This window comes from Emydura macquarii, unplaced genomic scaffold (assembly GCF_026122565.2).
Source record: "Emydura macquarii macquarii isolate MOO-44397 ecotype Brisbane River unplaced genomic scaffold, CSIRO-AGI_Emac_v2 contig_383, whole genome shotgun sequence".
Taxonomy (NCBI): Eukaryota; Metazoa; Chordata; order Testudines; family Chelidae; genus Emydura; species Emydura macquarii.
The window spans coordinates 11,694,496-11,711,813 of record NW_027130520.1 but is presented as its reverse complement, the minus strand read 5'-3'; the positions used below and the strand labels follow the sequence as shown (position 1 = coordinate 11,711,813).

The 17,318-nt window shown below is 41.6% G+C and overlaps 1 protein-coding gene across 4 annotated transcripts in view; it reads left to right on the top strand.

Moving 5' to 3' along the window:
* RSPO2 (R-spondin 2) overlaps positions 1-17,318 on the top strand; it is a 155,422-nt gene that overhangs the window by 76,391 nt on the left and 61,713 nt on the right. For 3 of the 4 annotated variants that reach the window (XM_067536082.1, XM_067536057.1, XM_067536064.1), the window contains exons 3-4: positions 7,800-7,943; positions 11,872-12,060. In XM_067536082.1, the coding sequence (XP_067392183.1) occupies positions 7,800-7,943; positions 11,872-12,060 (333 nt within the window). Of the gene's footprint in view, positions 1-7,799; positions 7,944-11,871; positions 12,061-13,101; positions 13,299-17,318 lie in introns of those variants that run through there. The other variant, XM_067536074.1, reaches the window with a different exon arrangement.

Here is a 17,318-nt window from a genome sequence, read left to right as displayed (position 1 = left end):
TGGGATGATGGCCCCCTCAAGGTAGGGTTGCCAAGTCTCCAGTCGAGCCTTATTGGCAAGAAACTCCTTCTTTGCTATTTCATAATTGCTTTCGGTTGAGATGAGTTTTCATGAAAGATATGTACATGGATGCATCTTGTACTGGAGCCCTGTTCCTTGCGATAGAACTGCCCTGATGGCTACATCAGAGGCATCAGCCTCAAAGATAAAAAAATTGATGAGGATCAGAGTGGACCGGCACTGGGGCAGACATGAAAGCTATCTTCAGGTATTTAAAGGCCTGCTAGGTCTGTGGGAACCAGTGAAACCTTGCTGTTTTGTGGACGATGGCTCTTATAGGGGCTGTGGTTTTTGAGAAGTTTGGAATAAACTTCCTGTAAAAGTTAACAAGCCCCATGAACCTCTGGATGTCTCAAATGTTCTGGGGTTCAGCCTAATCCCAAAGTGCAGAATCCTTCAGAGGATCCATCTGTAGTCCATCTGCTGAAAGGATGAACTCCAAAAATTTGATTGATGATTGGTCAAATATGCAAACATTTTCCAATTTTGCATATAACCTGTGCTGACAGAATCATGCGAGAACTTCACAGACATGGTGATCATGGCTTGCTTGATTATTGGACTAGACTATGATATCATCCGGATATGCCACTGCAAACTGGTCTAGGTATCTCAAAAACTTTTGTGGATCAGGTGCTGGAAAGTGGCAGGAGCATTGGTGTGTCCAAAAGGCATTATCAAATACTCAGAGTGTCCATACCTTTTTCTAAAGACTGTCTTCTACTCATCTCCCTCCCTAATTCAATCTAGATTATATGCTCCTCTAAAGTCCAGTTTAGTTAACCCCTATCCAGAAGCTGTAAGATTAATGGTAAAGGGTATTGAATGCATTTAGTTATTTGGTTCAGTGCCCTGTAATCTACGCAAAGTCTCAAACAGCAATCTTTCTTCTTCACGAAAAGTTCCGGGGCACCTGCAGAAGAGATAGCAACAGATAAAACCTCTTGCTAGGTGTTTCTGGAGGTACTCCCTTAACGCTGCTAACTCTGCTTTAGACTTTGGTTCTCGGAGTAAGATCAATGGGGCCATCGTAAATACAATGCAAGGGTAGTGAGTCTGTGTTCCATTTTTCAAAGACATTGTAATAGTCTCAGTATTTCTCAGGAAGATCTGGTTTGCGATACAGGAATGGAGTTTCTAGGTCCAACACAGTTACTGCCATGTGGGCAGAACATCTGGGTTACTGGAGTGGAACCCTCTGGCTTTATTTCTAGGGTTTCAATTTCTTGAACAAGAAGGCAATTTTCCCTATCGAAGCTTGATGGAAAGGCAATAACTCAGTGAGACTATAGAATATGGGGATTGCGATGAATGATCCAGGGTTAAATGTGAGGAAGAAATAAGGTTAAACTGTAGGACTTTAAGGTGCTCCCTAGTCATCACTTCCATCAGTGTGGTCTCCTATGTAACCAGGCCTGTTACCAGTGGAGACCCATGTACTGTTTCTACCAGGTCCAGGTAACCTTGGGTTATATTAGGAGACCGATGACCCAGCCCATGGAAAAATCCATAAAATTGTTCCCTGTTCCCATATCAATTAAGGCCCATTGTACGGGAAAGTCCTGCTCTGACTGCACAATCTGCAATTGCAGGGAATCTGTAGAAGTGGAGATAGATGAGGAAAGCCTGAGTTAGCATAATTTTGGGGTTTCTCCCTGGTGATACCCACACTCAGGGTCCCAACTGGATGTGGAGTTAGCCTCTTTCCTGTCACCAGGTTAGTAGCAGTGGCCCGGTCCTCCACAATAGAAGCAGAGGTTCTCCCATCTATGTATTCTCATTCACTTGGGGATAGGCATGGGCATTCTATGTCAGCATTCTATGGCAAGCTTGCTTGGGCCTGAGGACTGAGCCTTGAGTAAGCACCAGAGGTGGATGGGTTCCTCCTTCATTCCAGATGCCAGTTGTGTAGTCTGGTTTCTATCCAGACACACAGGTCCATGAAAGCCTCTAAACTGGTGGTGGTGGTGTGTGTGTGTGCCAGCTTGTCCTTTAGTTCTTTGCAAAGTCCGAGCCAAAACTGATGGAGGAATGCAGCATCATTCCAGATGGTATTGATGACCAAACATCTGAACTGGGTGACATAGGAAGGGGCTGAACCCAGGGTTTGCTGAAGCTATTGTAAGGCAGTCTCTGCCATGTGGGCTTTATAAGGATAATTGAAATACTGGCAAACACTTGTAAGAATGAGTCCTAGTTGGTCAGTACCAAGTGATTCTATCCTAAAGAAGGAAGAGGCTCATGCTACGGTCTCCCCAGTAAGCAGGCTCAGTACTAGATGCACCTTAACTTGGTCTGTGATGTACTCCTGGAACTGGAGCATAAATAGGAGTCTGCATTGGGTAATGAACCCATGAAACTTACTGAGGGTACCATCATATCTGTCTGGCAAAGGAACTCTGGGGCCTGTCGCCCAAGCTGGTGCCATAAGACATGATGAGTTGTTACCCGCAGCTGCCCAGAGTGCTGTAGCTGGCTCCTGAAACAAAAGATTTCCCATCTGCTGCTGTCATACTTGGTCCCTCAGTTTCTGGTTTTCTGCCTGGAGGGCAGTGATTTCTATCTGAGGACTCACAGGGCTCTGAGGGCAATGGGAAGGTGAGAGCCCATTGGTGTCCATAGTCCAGAGGTCCAACAATAAGTCCCAAAGAAGATCAAGGTTGGTTGGAGCAGCCTGTCAGGACCTATAACGTGGGCTGTCTGACATAGTGATTGGAGCCAAGAATAGCGTCATCACACCAAGGGTCAAAGCCAGAGTCAGTCAGAAGTCATGACAACGATTAAGCTGAAGTTGGAGTCAGAAGTCATGCTAAGGGTCTAAGCCAGAATCATCAAGTATGGTCAGGGCTAGGAAGCAGGAACAAGGTATGATGACTGGAACAGGGAGGATATGTGGTATCAGGAGCAAGACGAGATAGCAAGAACAAGGAGCAGGAACCAGGCGAGAAAGCTGGGACTTTCTCAGAGAACTGGGAAGCACCAGGCCTAGTTTCTCAGACAAGAGATGAAACAGAAACAGGAAGCTTTATATGCACCCGTGTCCAATCAGCAGTCTGCTATTAGCCATCTGACCCTACTGAGTCAGTGGGTGTAGCTTCTGGTGGTGGGATATTAACAGCAATTTCCTTATTGTCAGGCAGTGCAGCAGATAAGGCTCATGCTTGGCAGCTCTGTGGGCCTTGGTTCAAGACTTCTTCTAGCTGACTTGTGTAGAGGGTTTGCTGTGGGTACATCAAGGAAGCAGAGTGGTCACTGTGCACTGCTCCCTGGTGATCCTTGCCTGCTGATGGCCCTTTTGGGGCTATTATAAATTTTGGTGAAGATTGGCCCCCAGCAATCCTAAGGCTCATGGGAGTGTCTTGTGCTGAGTGGCAATGTGATGCAGCTGAGTATGTGGGTCTTAGAACTCTTAAAATAGTGCATACATTTTTTTCATTATTCCCTGCCCCAAAAAATTGCTTCTGGACTAGGTTACATGGTAAGAATCTGGTGATCAGAATTTCTCATCTTCATAAGAAAAAGAAATGAACATAAACTGTTCTAAGTGGAAATCTCAATTCAACCTTAACTATGGAGCTGCTACTGCCTCCATAATATAATTATAACATTGGGGACTCTGCGGCAATATGAAAAAACAAAACAAAAAATATCCTTTTTAATTATGATCAAGAAACTGAAATGGAATTGAGTTATTATTTAATTTTTAAACATGCTCTTTGCATAATATGTTCTGTTAAACCAAAACAGGGAAGGTTTTAAGGGAGGTGAAATAAAAGTTAATCTAACAAGAATATAACACTGGTATCAGAAGGCACTTTTAGCGAGTGATTTTTTCATTTAAAACAGTACACAAATGAGTCATAGAGTTTAAGGCCAGAAGGAACTACCAGATCATCTAGAAATTAAATCAGCTTCAAAACATGTTATTCCCCCGTTTTAGAAATAATAGTTAATGCATTATTTCAAGTATACATTTGCGTCACTTGGATGTGAGGGAGTGTCACATGATGCTAATTTTTCTTTTCATGTTCTGTTCTGCACCTCATCATTGGACTAAATGATTTGGAAAAACTTTGATGTCTTTTCAAACTGTCTTGTGTGGGTGGGCAAGAGGCAAATGTTTTTATGAATATTTAAACATACTGGACATTTGACTCAAGCATTGCAATTAATAAAATATTTGCAATGCATCTTGAATATAACAAACATAGATTGCAATTAACTATTGCAAGATATCATCAGAGCAAGTCACCTTATGGCCTCATCCTGAAAGTGCTTGCTAACCTGGGAGAGGCTTTGCAGGGTCAGGCTTTTAATTTGCAGTCCATGTGCATTGCAGGTTAAATATTAAGGGCATGGTCCTTAACCCAAACAAAATTCCTGCCATTATTAGTAATGATAATATTAAATAATTCTCTTATATTCCAACCAAGGATCTCAATTTCTCTTGTGGACATAAAGCAATTTATGTTGACTTCAATAGGAGTTGTGCCTGAGTAAGGACTGTGGAAATGCATGTTCTTACTGGCCGTCACTTCCTAGCCTTCTCCCCATGCACAGATGTTAGGCCCCAGGTGATCCATTCAGGCTCAAAAGTAGAGGAAATGGTAGCAGGGCAGCTGACCATCCCTTTTTTGGCAACTACATTTTTGGGTAAGAATCCAAACCTTTGGGCATTTATCTAAAGAGAGGATCTGAATGTTATTTTGAGGCTGCCCTGGGACTAGAGCTAACAGCAGACTGTGCATATAGAGAGGCTGGATGGTCCAGAGGTTAGGGGATTAGCCTGGGACCTGGAAAAACCTATGTTCAACTTCCTATTCTACCAGACTCCCTATGTGAACTAGGGCAAATGACTTAGTCTTTCAGAGCTCCAGCTGTACAATGGGGGGTTAGCACTTCTTTACTTCACAAGGGTGTTGTGAGGATAAATACATTAAAAGATTATGAGGGTCTCAAATACTATGGTAATGGGAGCCATAAGGCTATGTCTCCACTATGAGTTAGGGGTGTAATTCACCTGCTTGTGTACACATACTCATGGCAGCTCTCATTTAACTAGCTTGAATATAAATAGCAGTGCAGCCACTGTAGCACAGGAAGTGGCAGTGGAAGCATGGCTGTGCCAAGTACATACCCACAGGTTTCAGGCAAATCTGTACTTAGCGTGGCGCAGTCGTACCTCTGCTGCCACCAACAGTGCTACCACAGCTACACTACTGTTTATATTCACACTAGCTTGATGAGAGCTAGCATGCGTATGTGTACACGAGCAGGGGAATCACACCCCTAGCCTAAGATAGGCAGATAGATCTGTAAAAGAGAGAGAGAGCCTGAAGAGCCATTGCTTCCGTGTGTCAGCTGTATTATTGTATGTTGAAGACCTCAATAAACTAATTTTGAGTTCTGTATAATCACAAAGTACAAAATACTTTTTCTGTGCAAACTGCCTAATTTATAGTTCAACATCACAGTAAAAGTTACAGTGAAATGCCTCGTGTTTCCCTAACTGCTGCAGAGGATAAAACATCCCATCAGTTTAAGTGGCCCTATTGTAACTTTTGGCTCTCTAAGGGTCAAGAACAAATACTAAAACCCTTTTTAAAAAGAATTTATAAACTTGCAAAGTTCCTAGGGGAATTTACAAATAGCTATTTCAGAAGTACCACACTAGATTAACTTGCTCCTTTGGAAAGAATGAAAAAGAAATAAATGACATAAGTAACCACAAAGACTAATACAATGTTGCATAAAATGAATTCCAAATGCTTTCTTCTGTAACTTCAGATGGCTGATGACAGACTATATTGATGCAGTTTATATATTTTAAAAAGGAATACAATATTTCAAATAAATATACCTGATTTATAGTATCTGTGTGTGTGAGACTATTCTTTTATCAATGGATTTTTTGTCATCTTTTGGACATTTTGCCCTGGCATTTTGTGTGTGTGTTGAGACTTTGCTAACCAAAACCTTGCAGAAAGAGCAATACTATTTTATTTAATCATTACATAAAATAGCTTTTTAATTATCTCGTTTTCAGATCTGTGTATGTGTGTGTATTCTTTCTCTAAATCACCTGTCCCCTTTTTAATGTGGTCTGGTCCATTTATAAACCAGGAAGTTATATTTCTGTTTTATATACTAACTCAATGTCTGACATCTATCTTAAAGGTTTTCATGGTTACTGATTTCTGAATGTTTACCTTTCTTTTTTCAAGTAATAATAATAATTTCACCCTTAATCATCTTTTTAGTAATATCTCTGATATCTGTATCAGAAAGATAATGTCCTAGTGGTCCAGTGAAAGTTTAGGATGCACAAAAAGTGTAGGATTGGTCTCTAGGTGTGGTGATTTGGGGAAGCAGAAGCGTCTTCTCTTCCAGCATCCTGTCCTGTGCAAAGAACCTGACCAGGGTCCTTGGGAGGAAGGAGAGCCTATACTGTGCCTTAACTTATATATATATCCTCAGCAAAATTAGACTTAGTTGCCTTTCTCCAATGTAAAGTGGGTGACCAATATATAAACTGGGTCATATGATGTCTTGTCAACAGAAAATTGAGAAGCAATTTCTTGAGACTTTAACAGATCGCTCCTTGGATATTTCTTCTGGGGGACACAAAAGCAGCACCAATGTAGTCCCAAGTATCACAAAGACATCAGCTTGACATGTATCTATAGCTGGTCAGTCACTAAAAGCAACCAGTATATAATAAATTCAGCATCCTCAGTGCAGGGATTTTACTAAAAGATAGCACTGTGACTATATATTTTAGAAATGGGAGAGAAAGCTAGTAAATGAGAGAAGGAAATCAAAATCTTGAGATGCAGCATGGAAACTATTCATGTATGCTGTAAAAGAGAGATATGGATGTATATTTCTAACAAAAAGGGAAGCAGAAAGTCAATATACTGGGTGCTAAGTGCTATTTGCAAATAAAATCTGGAAGAACTGTGTATCTGTAACATAGCACATGATTCATATGTGAGTAAAGAAATCAAACATAGCATAAAAAAGCCTTCTCTTGTGGCTGCTGGTATTCTGCTCGTGGTCAACTAATAGAAATCATTTGGACCCTTTATACAATGATAGGCAACAATTATATATGTTAACACATCATCCACTCCTCTTTCTCCAAATACCTCCGCCCCTTTTCCCCCCACAAATACAAGTGTAAATACAAGTGTGGGGGGAACCCCAACAAAATATAGTTATATTAAACCCAAAGTTATTCCATAAAGGGGAATAGTCAACTCAAAAGTTGCACTTTTCTGAATTTTTATTGTACCTATTGTTTAACATCTAAGGCAAGAGAGAAAAAAAGACATTTTAGCTTCTTTATGCATTTGGCAGAACTTTGTGCATTATCAACTTCACAATTTCCATGGTTGAGTCAGTTTCTGTTGTTTGGGTGTACCTCTAATACAGCAACAGGGAACAGGAAAGAGAAATGTAATATAAATGTAGTTGTAAAATGTATGTATGTATAATGTAAAATGTAATGTAAAATAATATATACATATATATGTAGCTGTAAAACCACAAAAATAGCATGAGGATTTTCTGGGGCAAATGTGGTAGCTAAAGTTAATTCTTGTTTAAAAAAAAATACTGGGTGGATTTCAGGTTGACCACATCCCTTTTTTAACTTGTCTGTTTTTGCTATTTAATTGCTTTACAGTGTTTTCATGTTTGGCCTCATTCTAACTTAAAACTTTTAAAATATGTCTCAGGGTGCAGAATAGAAAACTGCGACTCTTGCTTTAGCAGAGACTTTTGCACCAAATGCAAAGCTGGCTTTTACTTACACAGAGGCCGTTGTTTTGGAGAATGCCCGGATGGATTTGCATCCTTAGAGGAAACTATGGAATGTGTGGGTGAGTGTCTTTGCACAACTCTATATAGCAGCAAATCTTACTTTAACCTGTATCTTTATGAAATGTCTGTTAAATTTATTCTGTGCTTCTGATTCCAAAATGTCTTATCAATTGAGATTGAAATGTATAAAAACCTTGTGCTGACATTTTGAATTCTTGACATATTAAGGTGGACAAGTTCAATTACATCACATTTCTTTTCTTACTTTTGTTGGTGTATATATCTGCAAAATGAAACCACTAATATAATCCCGCTCTCTTTTTTTATCTCAATAAATTAGTAACTATTTTCAGAAAACATCTCCCTCTAACATTGTGACTTTCTCCAGATTTTTAAATAGCACAATATTGGGGTACTCTGCCCTACGCCTACACCAGAGTTCTGTCAATTTTATTATAAGTCACCATTGTCAGGGTCTTATACCTTGGCTTTTAAAAAATGCATCCTCCTGAAAATGTATAAACCAGGCTTTTATATATAATATATATAATTATGGGGTTGGTGCACTCCTAAGCCTACCCATGCAATATCCCTTAGCCACAATCAGGAAAATCCTGTGCAGCTGCAGGGCTGGCTGAGTTCATACTGAGCAGGGGATTTTAACTCTGCCTTCATTCAGCTTTTTCTGAAGCCCTCTTCTCTTTCCAATGTCACATGTATAGAGGGCAGGGTGAGAGTAGAGAAAGAGTTTTGTCTTTTCAGCACCTGGTCCTTGCTGGTTGGCTAGAGTGCTGCTAATACCAGTGTGTTCTCTTTGCTTCTTCCTTGCTGACTGCTCCACAGCACAGCTCCCTCTGCTGTTGGAGGGAGAAATAGGAGCACATGAAACCTGGCAGGGGGTTGCTTGTCATGAGACCCAACAGCCAGGAGGAAATGTGCATGTACTTCCACATCCACATGCAGGGTACATGGGGTAGGATTAAAGGACAGAGATGGGGAAACTGAATTCACCCCACCACTTCCCAGTGTCTGAATCTCTTCCGTCTGCAAGAGTATGATGATTACTCACTGCAGATTCTGTAAAGTCTACTGAACTAAATTCCTGACATGGCTTTGGATTTACTTCAGAAAAGGAAAGAATCCCAGTTTAAAGCACCAAATAAGTGTTCTTAGTGGAAATCTTAGTTTATAAAACTGAGCCAGCACTGCTGACTTATGAGTGAGTTTCATATTTTATATTTTTGTTAAAGCTCCAGCGCCTCATGTCAGGCGCTTCCTCCTGATAGTCATGCCTAATGGCCAGAGCAGAGGTTGAAGCCTGATGTCAGGGCAGGACTGGGCTCAGGGTAGCACTGAAACCGAGATCTGAGGACAGAACCAAGCTCAGAGCCAGTAGACAAGCCAGAAATAGTACTGTAGCCAGAGTCCAGCTGCAGGCCAGAGTTTGAAGCTAGGTGGTCAGAATCCATGAATAAACCAAACTCAGTGCCATAGTTGGAGTCCAGACACAGGCCAAAGGTCAAAGCCGGGTAGTCAGAGTCCAATGGGGTCAGGAGGTGATGGCATGCCTGGAGCGGGTCAGTAACAGGCCTGGAGCAAGGTCATAGCAGGGCAAGGACAAGCCTGGAACAGGGCTTGGGCAAGGCTTGGGCAGGAGCAGGCTCAGAGTTGGGCAAGTATCACTGTTTCTTAGACTGATCTGCAATTCTAATGGGGCTGAGGAAATACCTGAGGATCATCTGACCCAGGTTCCACTCAGGGATGGATTGCTGCTGCATGCTTGGTGTCTGAATCACTGCAGGCTGTGGGAAGTGTAAGTCAGTGCAGCTGGGTTGTTGCTGCATGCTGAGTGGTGACCCACTGCAGCTTTGTTGGAGAAGCACCTACTGAGGTTCTGGGCAGATATGGGCCTGCCCATTACTAAAGGCCCTCTCCTACAATGTAAGCGGGGAGGCCACTAGACCCAGGCATCAACTAATGACAAGGGACAACAAATGAAAAACCAGGGATGGGACTGGAGGTCACAGGGATAGAATCAGGGATCCAGAGGGGGATACTGACTGAGCAGAGAACCCTGGACAGTGCCCACTGCTTCTCAAAGGCATCCAGTCGACGCAGCCGAGAGGAACTCTGCCCGGAGATGTTACTTGAGAAGGGATCGGAAATAGGATCCCAATTGCACAGCTCTCCCCACTCCCCATCCAGCTTCCTTCTCCTGGTTTGCCTTGGCCAGTGCAGGAGGAGGTTGATGAGGAGGTCTCAAGACTTCATGGGATCACAGATAGAGTGTGCATAGAGGTGGTGGTGCATAGAGGTTCAAGAGGTGCGGGGAAAAGTGCAGCCAGAACTTAAGAAGGTTTTGGAGGAGCCGAAAGAAGGGCTCCTTCAGTCTGATTCACCCTATATAAATGTGCACCAGAGTCTCCCTCTCACCGCAGAAGGGTCAGGCATCGGGCCAGCTGGTGAACCGCTCCAGGTACTCGCTTGTGCTCATGGCTCCGTGAAAGAGCCACCAATTAATATCCTCAGTGGGTCATGGGACCAGAGTGGAATATGGTCTCTCACCTTCCTGTGGTGGTAGGAGTTCCTGCCACTTAGTATCAGGGCAGAACTTGGCGAGGAAATGCAGGGTGTGTGGAGCAGTAGTGCATACAGACGTTCCCTGGGCATGGTTCAGAGATGGACCATCTGCATGTTGTGGAGCTGGCTCTGGTGGTATGTCGGGGTTGGCCAGAGAGGCATACAAGGCAAGGGCCTGATGGTGAGATGCAGTGGGCCAGGGGTGAATTGCAGGCGGGGAGTCAGGAGTTGCTCGAGGAAAACGCGAGAGGTGGGCAATAAGGCTGCCCTCATTTCCTGAAGCACACAATGGGGGACGCACAGGGTGGAGAGCCCCAGGTGCTAGCTGAGCACTATGGAGTCCACCCAGTCCCCCTGATCATAGTCCAGGTGTGATCCTGGTAGTACTAGCCTGGACCAATCTCCAGCACACCGAGGCAGGCTCTGCCACCTGCACATCAAGCTGAATATTGTGTAGCAGGGGCTCCCCCAGGAGGTCCTCCCCCTTGGCAGCTGCCATGGACCTGGTTACCAATCTGTTGGATAGGCAGCTGAGTGAGCAGCCCTGGTTTGGCTGTGAATTTGCCTCACACCTGGAAACATGTTGTGTGAGACTCAGTTTTTATTTTTTTAAAACTGAGCTTTTATGACTAGGAAAACATGACGCTAAAGGCTCAAAAAACATATAGTAAATAAAGAGAACTCAGCATTAATTATTATTTTTTTCATAATTTTTAAGACAATCTCAAGATGGAGGGTGCAGGAGGGCTGACACATTGTTTCTGAATGGTTGGCATTGACGATACTACTATACTTCTATGGGTTAATCCATATGGTTTTGTGTTTTATTTCTTCTATCCTTTTCCAACTCCTTATCTTGATTCTTTAATTCATTTGTTCATTCTGCTAATAACACTATGTGAACAACTATCAGAATATGTCCAAGTTTTCGTAAGACCATTCTTTTAGGTTGGGACAAAAACTACTTTGTACACTGCTTATGTAGAAGACACAGATTAAAAATGTTCATCCAAAAGTTACAGTTTCAAAGGATAAACAGCCTAAAAATACAAGCTAGAATTTTATGGATACAATAGTGTCAAATATAAAACAGGCACCATTTGAGGACGGAATAGTTCCAAAGCCATGAAAATAATGAAAGCCATGAAGAGGGAATTATTTCAAAAAATCTGTGGTTGACTATTTGTTGTTTGTGTTAGTTTTTAGCATAATTCAGGTTTCTGACACAATTGCCTTGTAAAAACTGCAAACTAAGATCATAATCTGAGATTTCACCGAACAATAAATTTTACAAGCAATAACTTCTAATTTAATACTTTTGCTAGTTAGAGTTGCCATGTACTGAGAAAGAAAGAGACACAGATACAGACCAAGACCACTAATTTATGACCTGTTTTGCTTTATCAGAAGGCTGTGAAGTGGGTCCATGGAGTGAATGGGGAACTTGCAGCAGAAATAACAAAACCTGTGGATTTAAATGGGGTCTGGAAACAAGAACAAGGCAAATTGTGAAAAAGCCAGCAAAAGACACAATACCATGCCCAACTATTGCAGAGTCCAGAAGATGTAAAATGGCCGTGAGGCACTGTCCAGGAGGTAAGAATACTCCCTGCCAAACAATTTTATGAGCTTTTTCTTATTTAAGTCCCATTTATAACTTGGAAAACAGACTCATATAGTCCAAGCAAAAAGGAAAATCCTGCCCTTACTCCCCTTGTGCACTTATGCATGGCCAAAAAGGGAGTAGAACCACTGCAGTCCCACTGCACACAGGGCCAATCCATCCAAGGGGGGTGGGTGTAGTGGCACTTTTTCCTCTCTCCCCACACTCCCACCTACCTCTTCCTAAAGGTTTAAAATGTCTCTTTCTCTTGATGCAACTTCTTCATTTATTGTATGTACACTTCAGGATGTTTATGTACTGTGTAAAAATGCTCTTTAAACCACATTAAGCAAAACTACTAGCTACCTATGTCTTTTTTAATAAGACAGGGCATACTGAACAAGTCCAGCATTATTGCTTAGATTTAGCTAATTTTATCTCTTACAACCCTCACTTATGGCTGGTTGCTAACTTCTTTTACTAGTGAACCATGAAACTCAATATGTTGCTCCTATGGATGATGACTCCTCTATTTGATCCAAATTTTGAATAGCTGGAAATATGTATACTTTGCTTTCAACTCTACTGTCTAAACACTATTCTAACACAAAGTGAAAACATGGGAATTTGAATCCATTGTTTACAGGGATGAAATGTGAGGCAAATAATTTTTACTTTTAATATAACAAACCAGTAATATTTGACTAGATTGATAGCCAGTGCATATTATCACGTTCGTATAATATTTTACACCTGTTTATCAGGTGGATAAAAATTTGTCAGCCTACAGTGTTCATTCCAAACCACTAATGTTTTGTATACACAACTAGCAGCAGAACACTCTGTCCTTTGGAAAATAATTTGATACCATTTTGTCCGTATTTTATATGTAGCCCAAATAAGAAGCTACCATATAGACTCCTGATATATCTTTGAAATTAATTGTACTATGCCTTAACATACATCCAAGATTAATCTTTTTTTAATTATTTATGTGTTTATTTATAATTTGTAAAGCCATGCTCTTGTTTCAGAGTTGGACTGTCCATTTTCCATGATGTGGTGTCTCAGCATAAAGAGTAATTAACTGATGCATTAACAAAAGGGAAAACTTTGGCTGAATATCAGGAAAAAACATCCTGGGAGTAAGATCTGTTATCGTGTGGAAGAATTTCCAAAGGAGAGTGATGAAAGCCCTGTCTCCTGAGACATTTAAATTAAACAGGAAAAATAAAACCACTAGGAAATGTACTGGAGGGAGCAGTCCTAGGTTGGTGTGTATTTGTGTGGGGAACAGAAGAGGCAGGAGGGAGAGGCAGAATCAGAGGTTGAATTGGGCTGGTTCGTGGTAGCTCAGTGAATTCATATTTTTTGCTGGAGGCTGCCATCTTGTGCCCCAGAGTCTATTCTTTCTAAGCCTTTAGTCCTCCTTGATAACTTTTCGAAAGCAAACAATATATAAACCAATGTAACCATGTTTGCTTAAGTTCACAGACAGCCTGAACTAATAGCTGAGATGTGTAAATTGCTCTGGTCATTTCAGCGGTGATTCTGAGGCCCAAAAGTGAAAATGATGAGATCTGATTTGTTAACTGTTTTTCTGCTGGCACAAAAGAAAGGAAGTGGATGATCACATTATGAAGAGCTATACAATGTACTTTGAGTGACTCCATGTTTTGAGGCCCTCTTTTGGTGTTTCAGGTGCATGGAGGTTAGTTTATGGGGTAGCGTTTGGGAGAATACCAGAATTTTTTTCTTCATTTCAATTTCTGGCTAGGACGGGTATAATCACATAGGTTTCCACTCCTACTCTCCCCCCTCCCCCCATGTGGTTTGAGACACATGGGTGAAGTTGTGTATGCAAACAGGTATTCATGCATGTAAAGTCCAGTTATGTGGAGAGGTCCCTGAAAATGGATTTTTACAGGTACATTTTCAGTCAAAGTCCTGATAATTTGGTCCATAGAATCTGTTATTGGCCCACATTATTCATATGGATGCCTTAGTGCAGAAGCAACACTATAGTATTTCAGAAATATTGAGTATCTGTGTCTATAACTCTTGTCTGTCTTAGGCGTGGTCTACACTGCCGCCGGCAGTCAATGTGAGATACATAGGCTACATTATGTAGCGTGTGTATTTCCCGTCAATTTACTTATGTTGCCATATCACGGCATCTCCACTGCACTGCATTGATAGGAGACACTTTCCGGTCGACGTAGCCTTACTCCTTTTGGGGGCGTGGATTAATGGCATCGACAGGAGAGCACTTCTGGGATCGATTGAGTGGGTCTCCATAGCCCGCTCAATCGATTCCGCTGCATCGATGCCTGCAACCCTGGCAGTGTAGACATACCCTTAGTTTTAAAAGAAGGGAAAAACCTTTTCTAGGGGTCCAGCCCATGGATTAGATCCTTTTCTCCTCTGTGTGACAGAAGTCCAGGGTCAGGAGCTGACTCACTACCCTGTCACTCAAATCCCCACCAATGCAGGTTAATTGGGACCTAAATAGAGGATCAATTAACAAGGGGAGCTACAGCTGAAGGGCTAATTAGATGGAAAAACAACCTCAGCAGCTGTGAGTAGATAAATAGAGAAGAAAGAAGCCATGGAAGGGGGCAAAGAGCCTGAAGGAAGGCAGAGCTGGCTTCTGGTGCTGCCGCTCCCGCCCCCGCCCCCTTCCCCTCCTCTCCCCTTCTCTTTCCCCTCCCCCTCAGAAGCAAGAGGGGGAGCTGGCTGGGACTTTGTAAATATGTAAATAGGACTACAGGCAATGGCCTGCTAGAAAAGTATAATAAAGCACAGTGGTGATGGAAGTAGCCTGGTGTGAGTGTGATCTGTATCTAAAGACTCACAGAGGACCACCCATGACACTGTTTTAACTCTAAGGCAGCTATGGTAAGCCTTCTCATATTGAGTCAAGAAACTCATGGGTCATGCCCAAATTAAGTTATTTGACCACATATTGAAGATTTTATTCTCTAGATAATCAAGAAAATATGCTGTTGGCAAATCCAAGAGTTCCATTCAGTGTGAAAGGCCTACAATATTGTCGGTGGTTGTGGAACCCCATTATTTCCAAGCAGCTGATAGCGGCTATATTGAGTAGCTATCTCCTGGCCTCTCACTTCATCGAGATTCCTGCTTGCATTTCCAGAGTCTCAGGATTAAGGGCTCATTCTGCAGGTTTTGCTTTCCTGACTGATTTTGTACAGAGTCCTTATGATGGGGAGTACTAGTGTGATCCTATAGAATTCTGGACAGACTTTAAAGTACCCTCTCTCTCTCAAGAGACAATGGATGGAAGGAGGTGGCCTTTTCTCTATCCAAGATTAGTTCTGCTCCAGGGCGGCATCTGACTTTTTGCTGTCTTTCGTATTTTAACTGTTCACACAATGTTGGTCTCAGAGTTTGTCTACATGGCAAGTTACTGTGAAGCAAGCCAGGGTGTGAGTGTATAGTGCACTAGCTTGCTGCACAGTAATGTCTCATTTGGATATTGCTGTATCACATTGAAAGTCCCAGAGTGGGCATACTGTACCTTCAAGTGTAGTATACTAAGCTTCACTCTGGGACTTTCACTGAGCTGCAGCAGTGTTCACATAGGATGTTACTATGTGGTAGGCTGGTGCACTGTAGATTCACACCATGGATTCCCATGCAGTAACTTGCCATGGAGATGAGTCCTAAGATATCATTACTTGTTCATATTTTAGTATGTTAGATGCTTGGTCATCAGAAATGTTTAGTACACTCATAATATTTTGAGAAGCAAGAAATCAGTGAAATCAAGTACAATCTAGCTTGAAGAGACTAGTTAGTGATCTTTACAAGTATGGCATTGTCCTAATGTTACACATGTTCTGAGTTTTTAACTTGGGGAAAATAAAGGAAACAATATTTAGTGACTTTAAGAACCATAATCTCTGTAAATATCTGTTAAGAGGGTATGATAAAACCTTTCTTCTAATGTTCTGAGTGTATAAACTCACAGCAACATGTGGGAGAAGCATTAGATTATATAACTAAAGATGGTTGTCGATTGTGATGGATTAAACTAAGAACAGGAAATAAGGATATTTTTGGTGGAATAGGGTTAAGTAAATATTTTTGACATATGATTTCTATTTCTGTACATTTTGTTTACATTTCAGTTACTATTTATGTTGTCTGCATTGTACATCATAACTTCAGAAGCCATTTTTTCCAATTTTATAGATCATTGCAGGAAGAGAAGTAGAAGTGCATTTACCATTCCTATTAATTGCTTCAGTTCTATATTTATGATGGACAGGGATGTTACCCATCTGTCTGTATGCCTCAGCAACACATATAACTTCTGAAGAGAAACCCTTCATCGCTGCCTCAGAGTTTGCAGATATAGCGTGGGCAGCAAGTAAAGGATGGTTTTGTATAGGGCATCAGTTCTTTCTCTCAATAACACCCTTTAAAGTAGGATGGCACACTAATGACTTCAGACACATTACCTGACAATATTTTGATGGTCAGTTCTATTAGATTAAACTATTATTTCCAGTTGGAAATGTCACATTTGTTTTCTGGTAAATGTTATATATATTACCCTGGTGTATTGGTGTAACGTATCTCATAGGATCACAGGGGTAACAGATGGAAAAGACTACTTAAATTATCCAGTCCATTCTCCTGCCAATGCCAAGCTGTTGTCTACTGCAAAGTTTTTACTGTTTCATCCAGTCTAATTATTAAGGGTCCCAAGTGTAGTGATTTCCACACATCCCTAGCCAGAAATATTCCACAGGCTAATACCTAGACGTTCTCTCTCAAATTCATCATAAGTGTTCCCTTTCATCCCATTAGTCATACTTCTGTCCCCTGTGAACCTCTGTAAATTATTACTCTCCTTCCTTAGTGTTTACACCCTTCATGTATTTGTAGACTGTTCTCACGTCCCCCATTAGTCAGTCCTTGGCAAGCTATACATCCCTGGCCCTTTTAATCTTTCATTGTAACTGAGTCCCTCCAGCCTGTGAGCACATTTATTGTTCTTCTTAGAACTCCTCCAGTTTGACTAAAAACAATTGTTGTCATTTCATGGCTAATTATTTTGTAGGTGAAAAAAGGAGAGGAGCATATGGGATGAGTGTTACATTAAACTCCTGAGCCTGAAAGGGGAGGGAAGTTGTCTCTGTGACATAGATGGATAATTGGATGGAGGAGGACTTCCACTACTGTGCTGCTAGAGTTAGATTTTGGAAACTGGTTTTCCAGT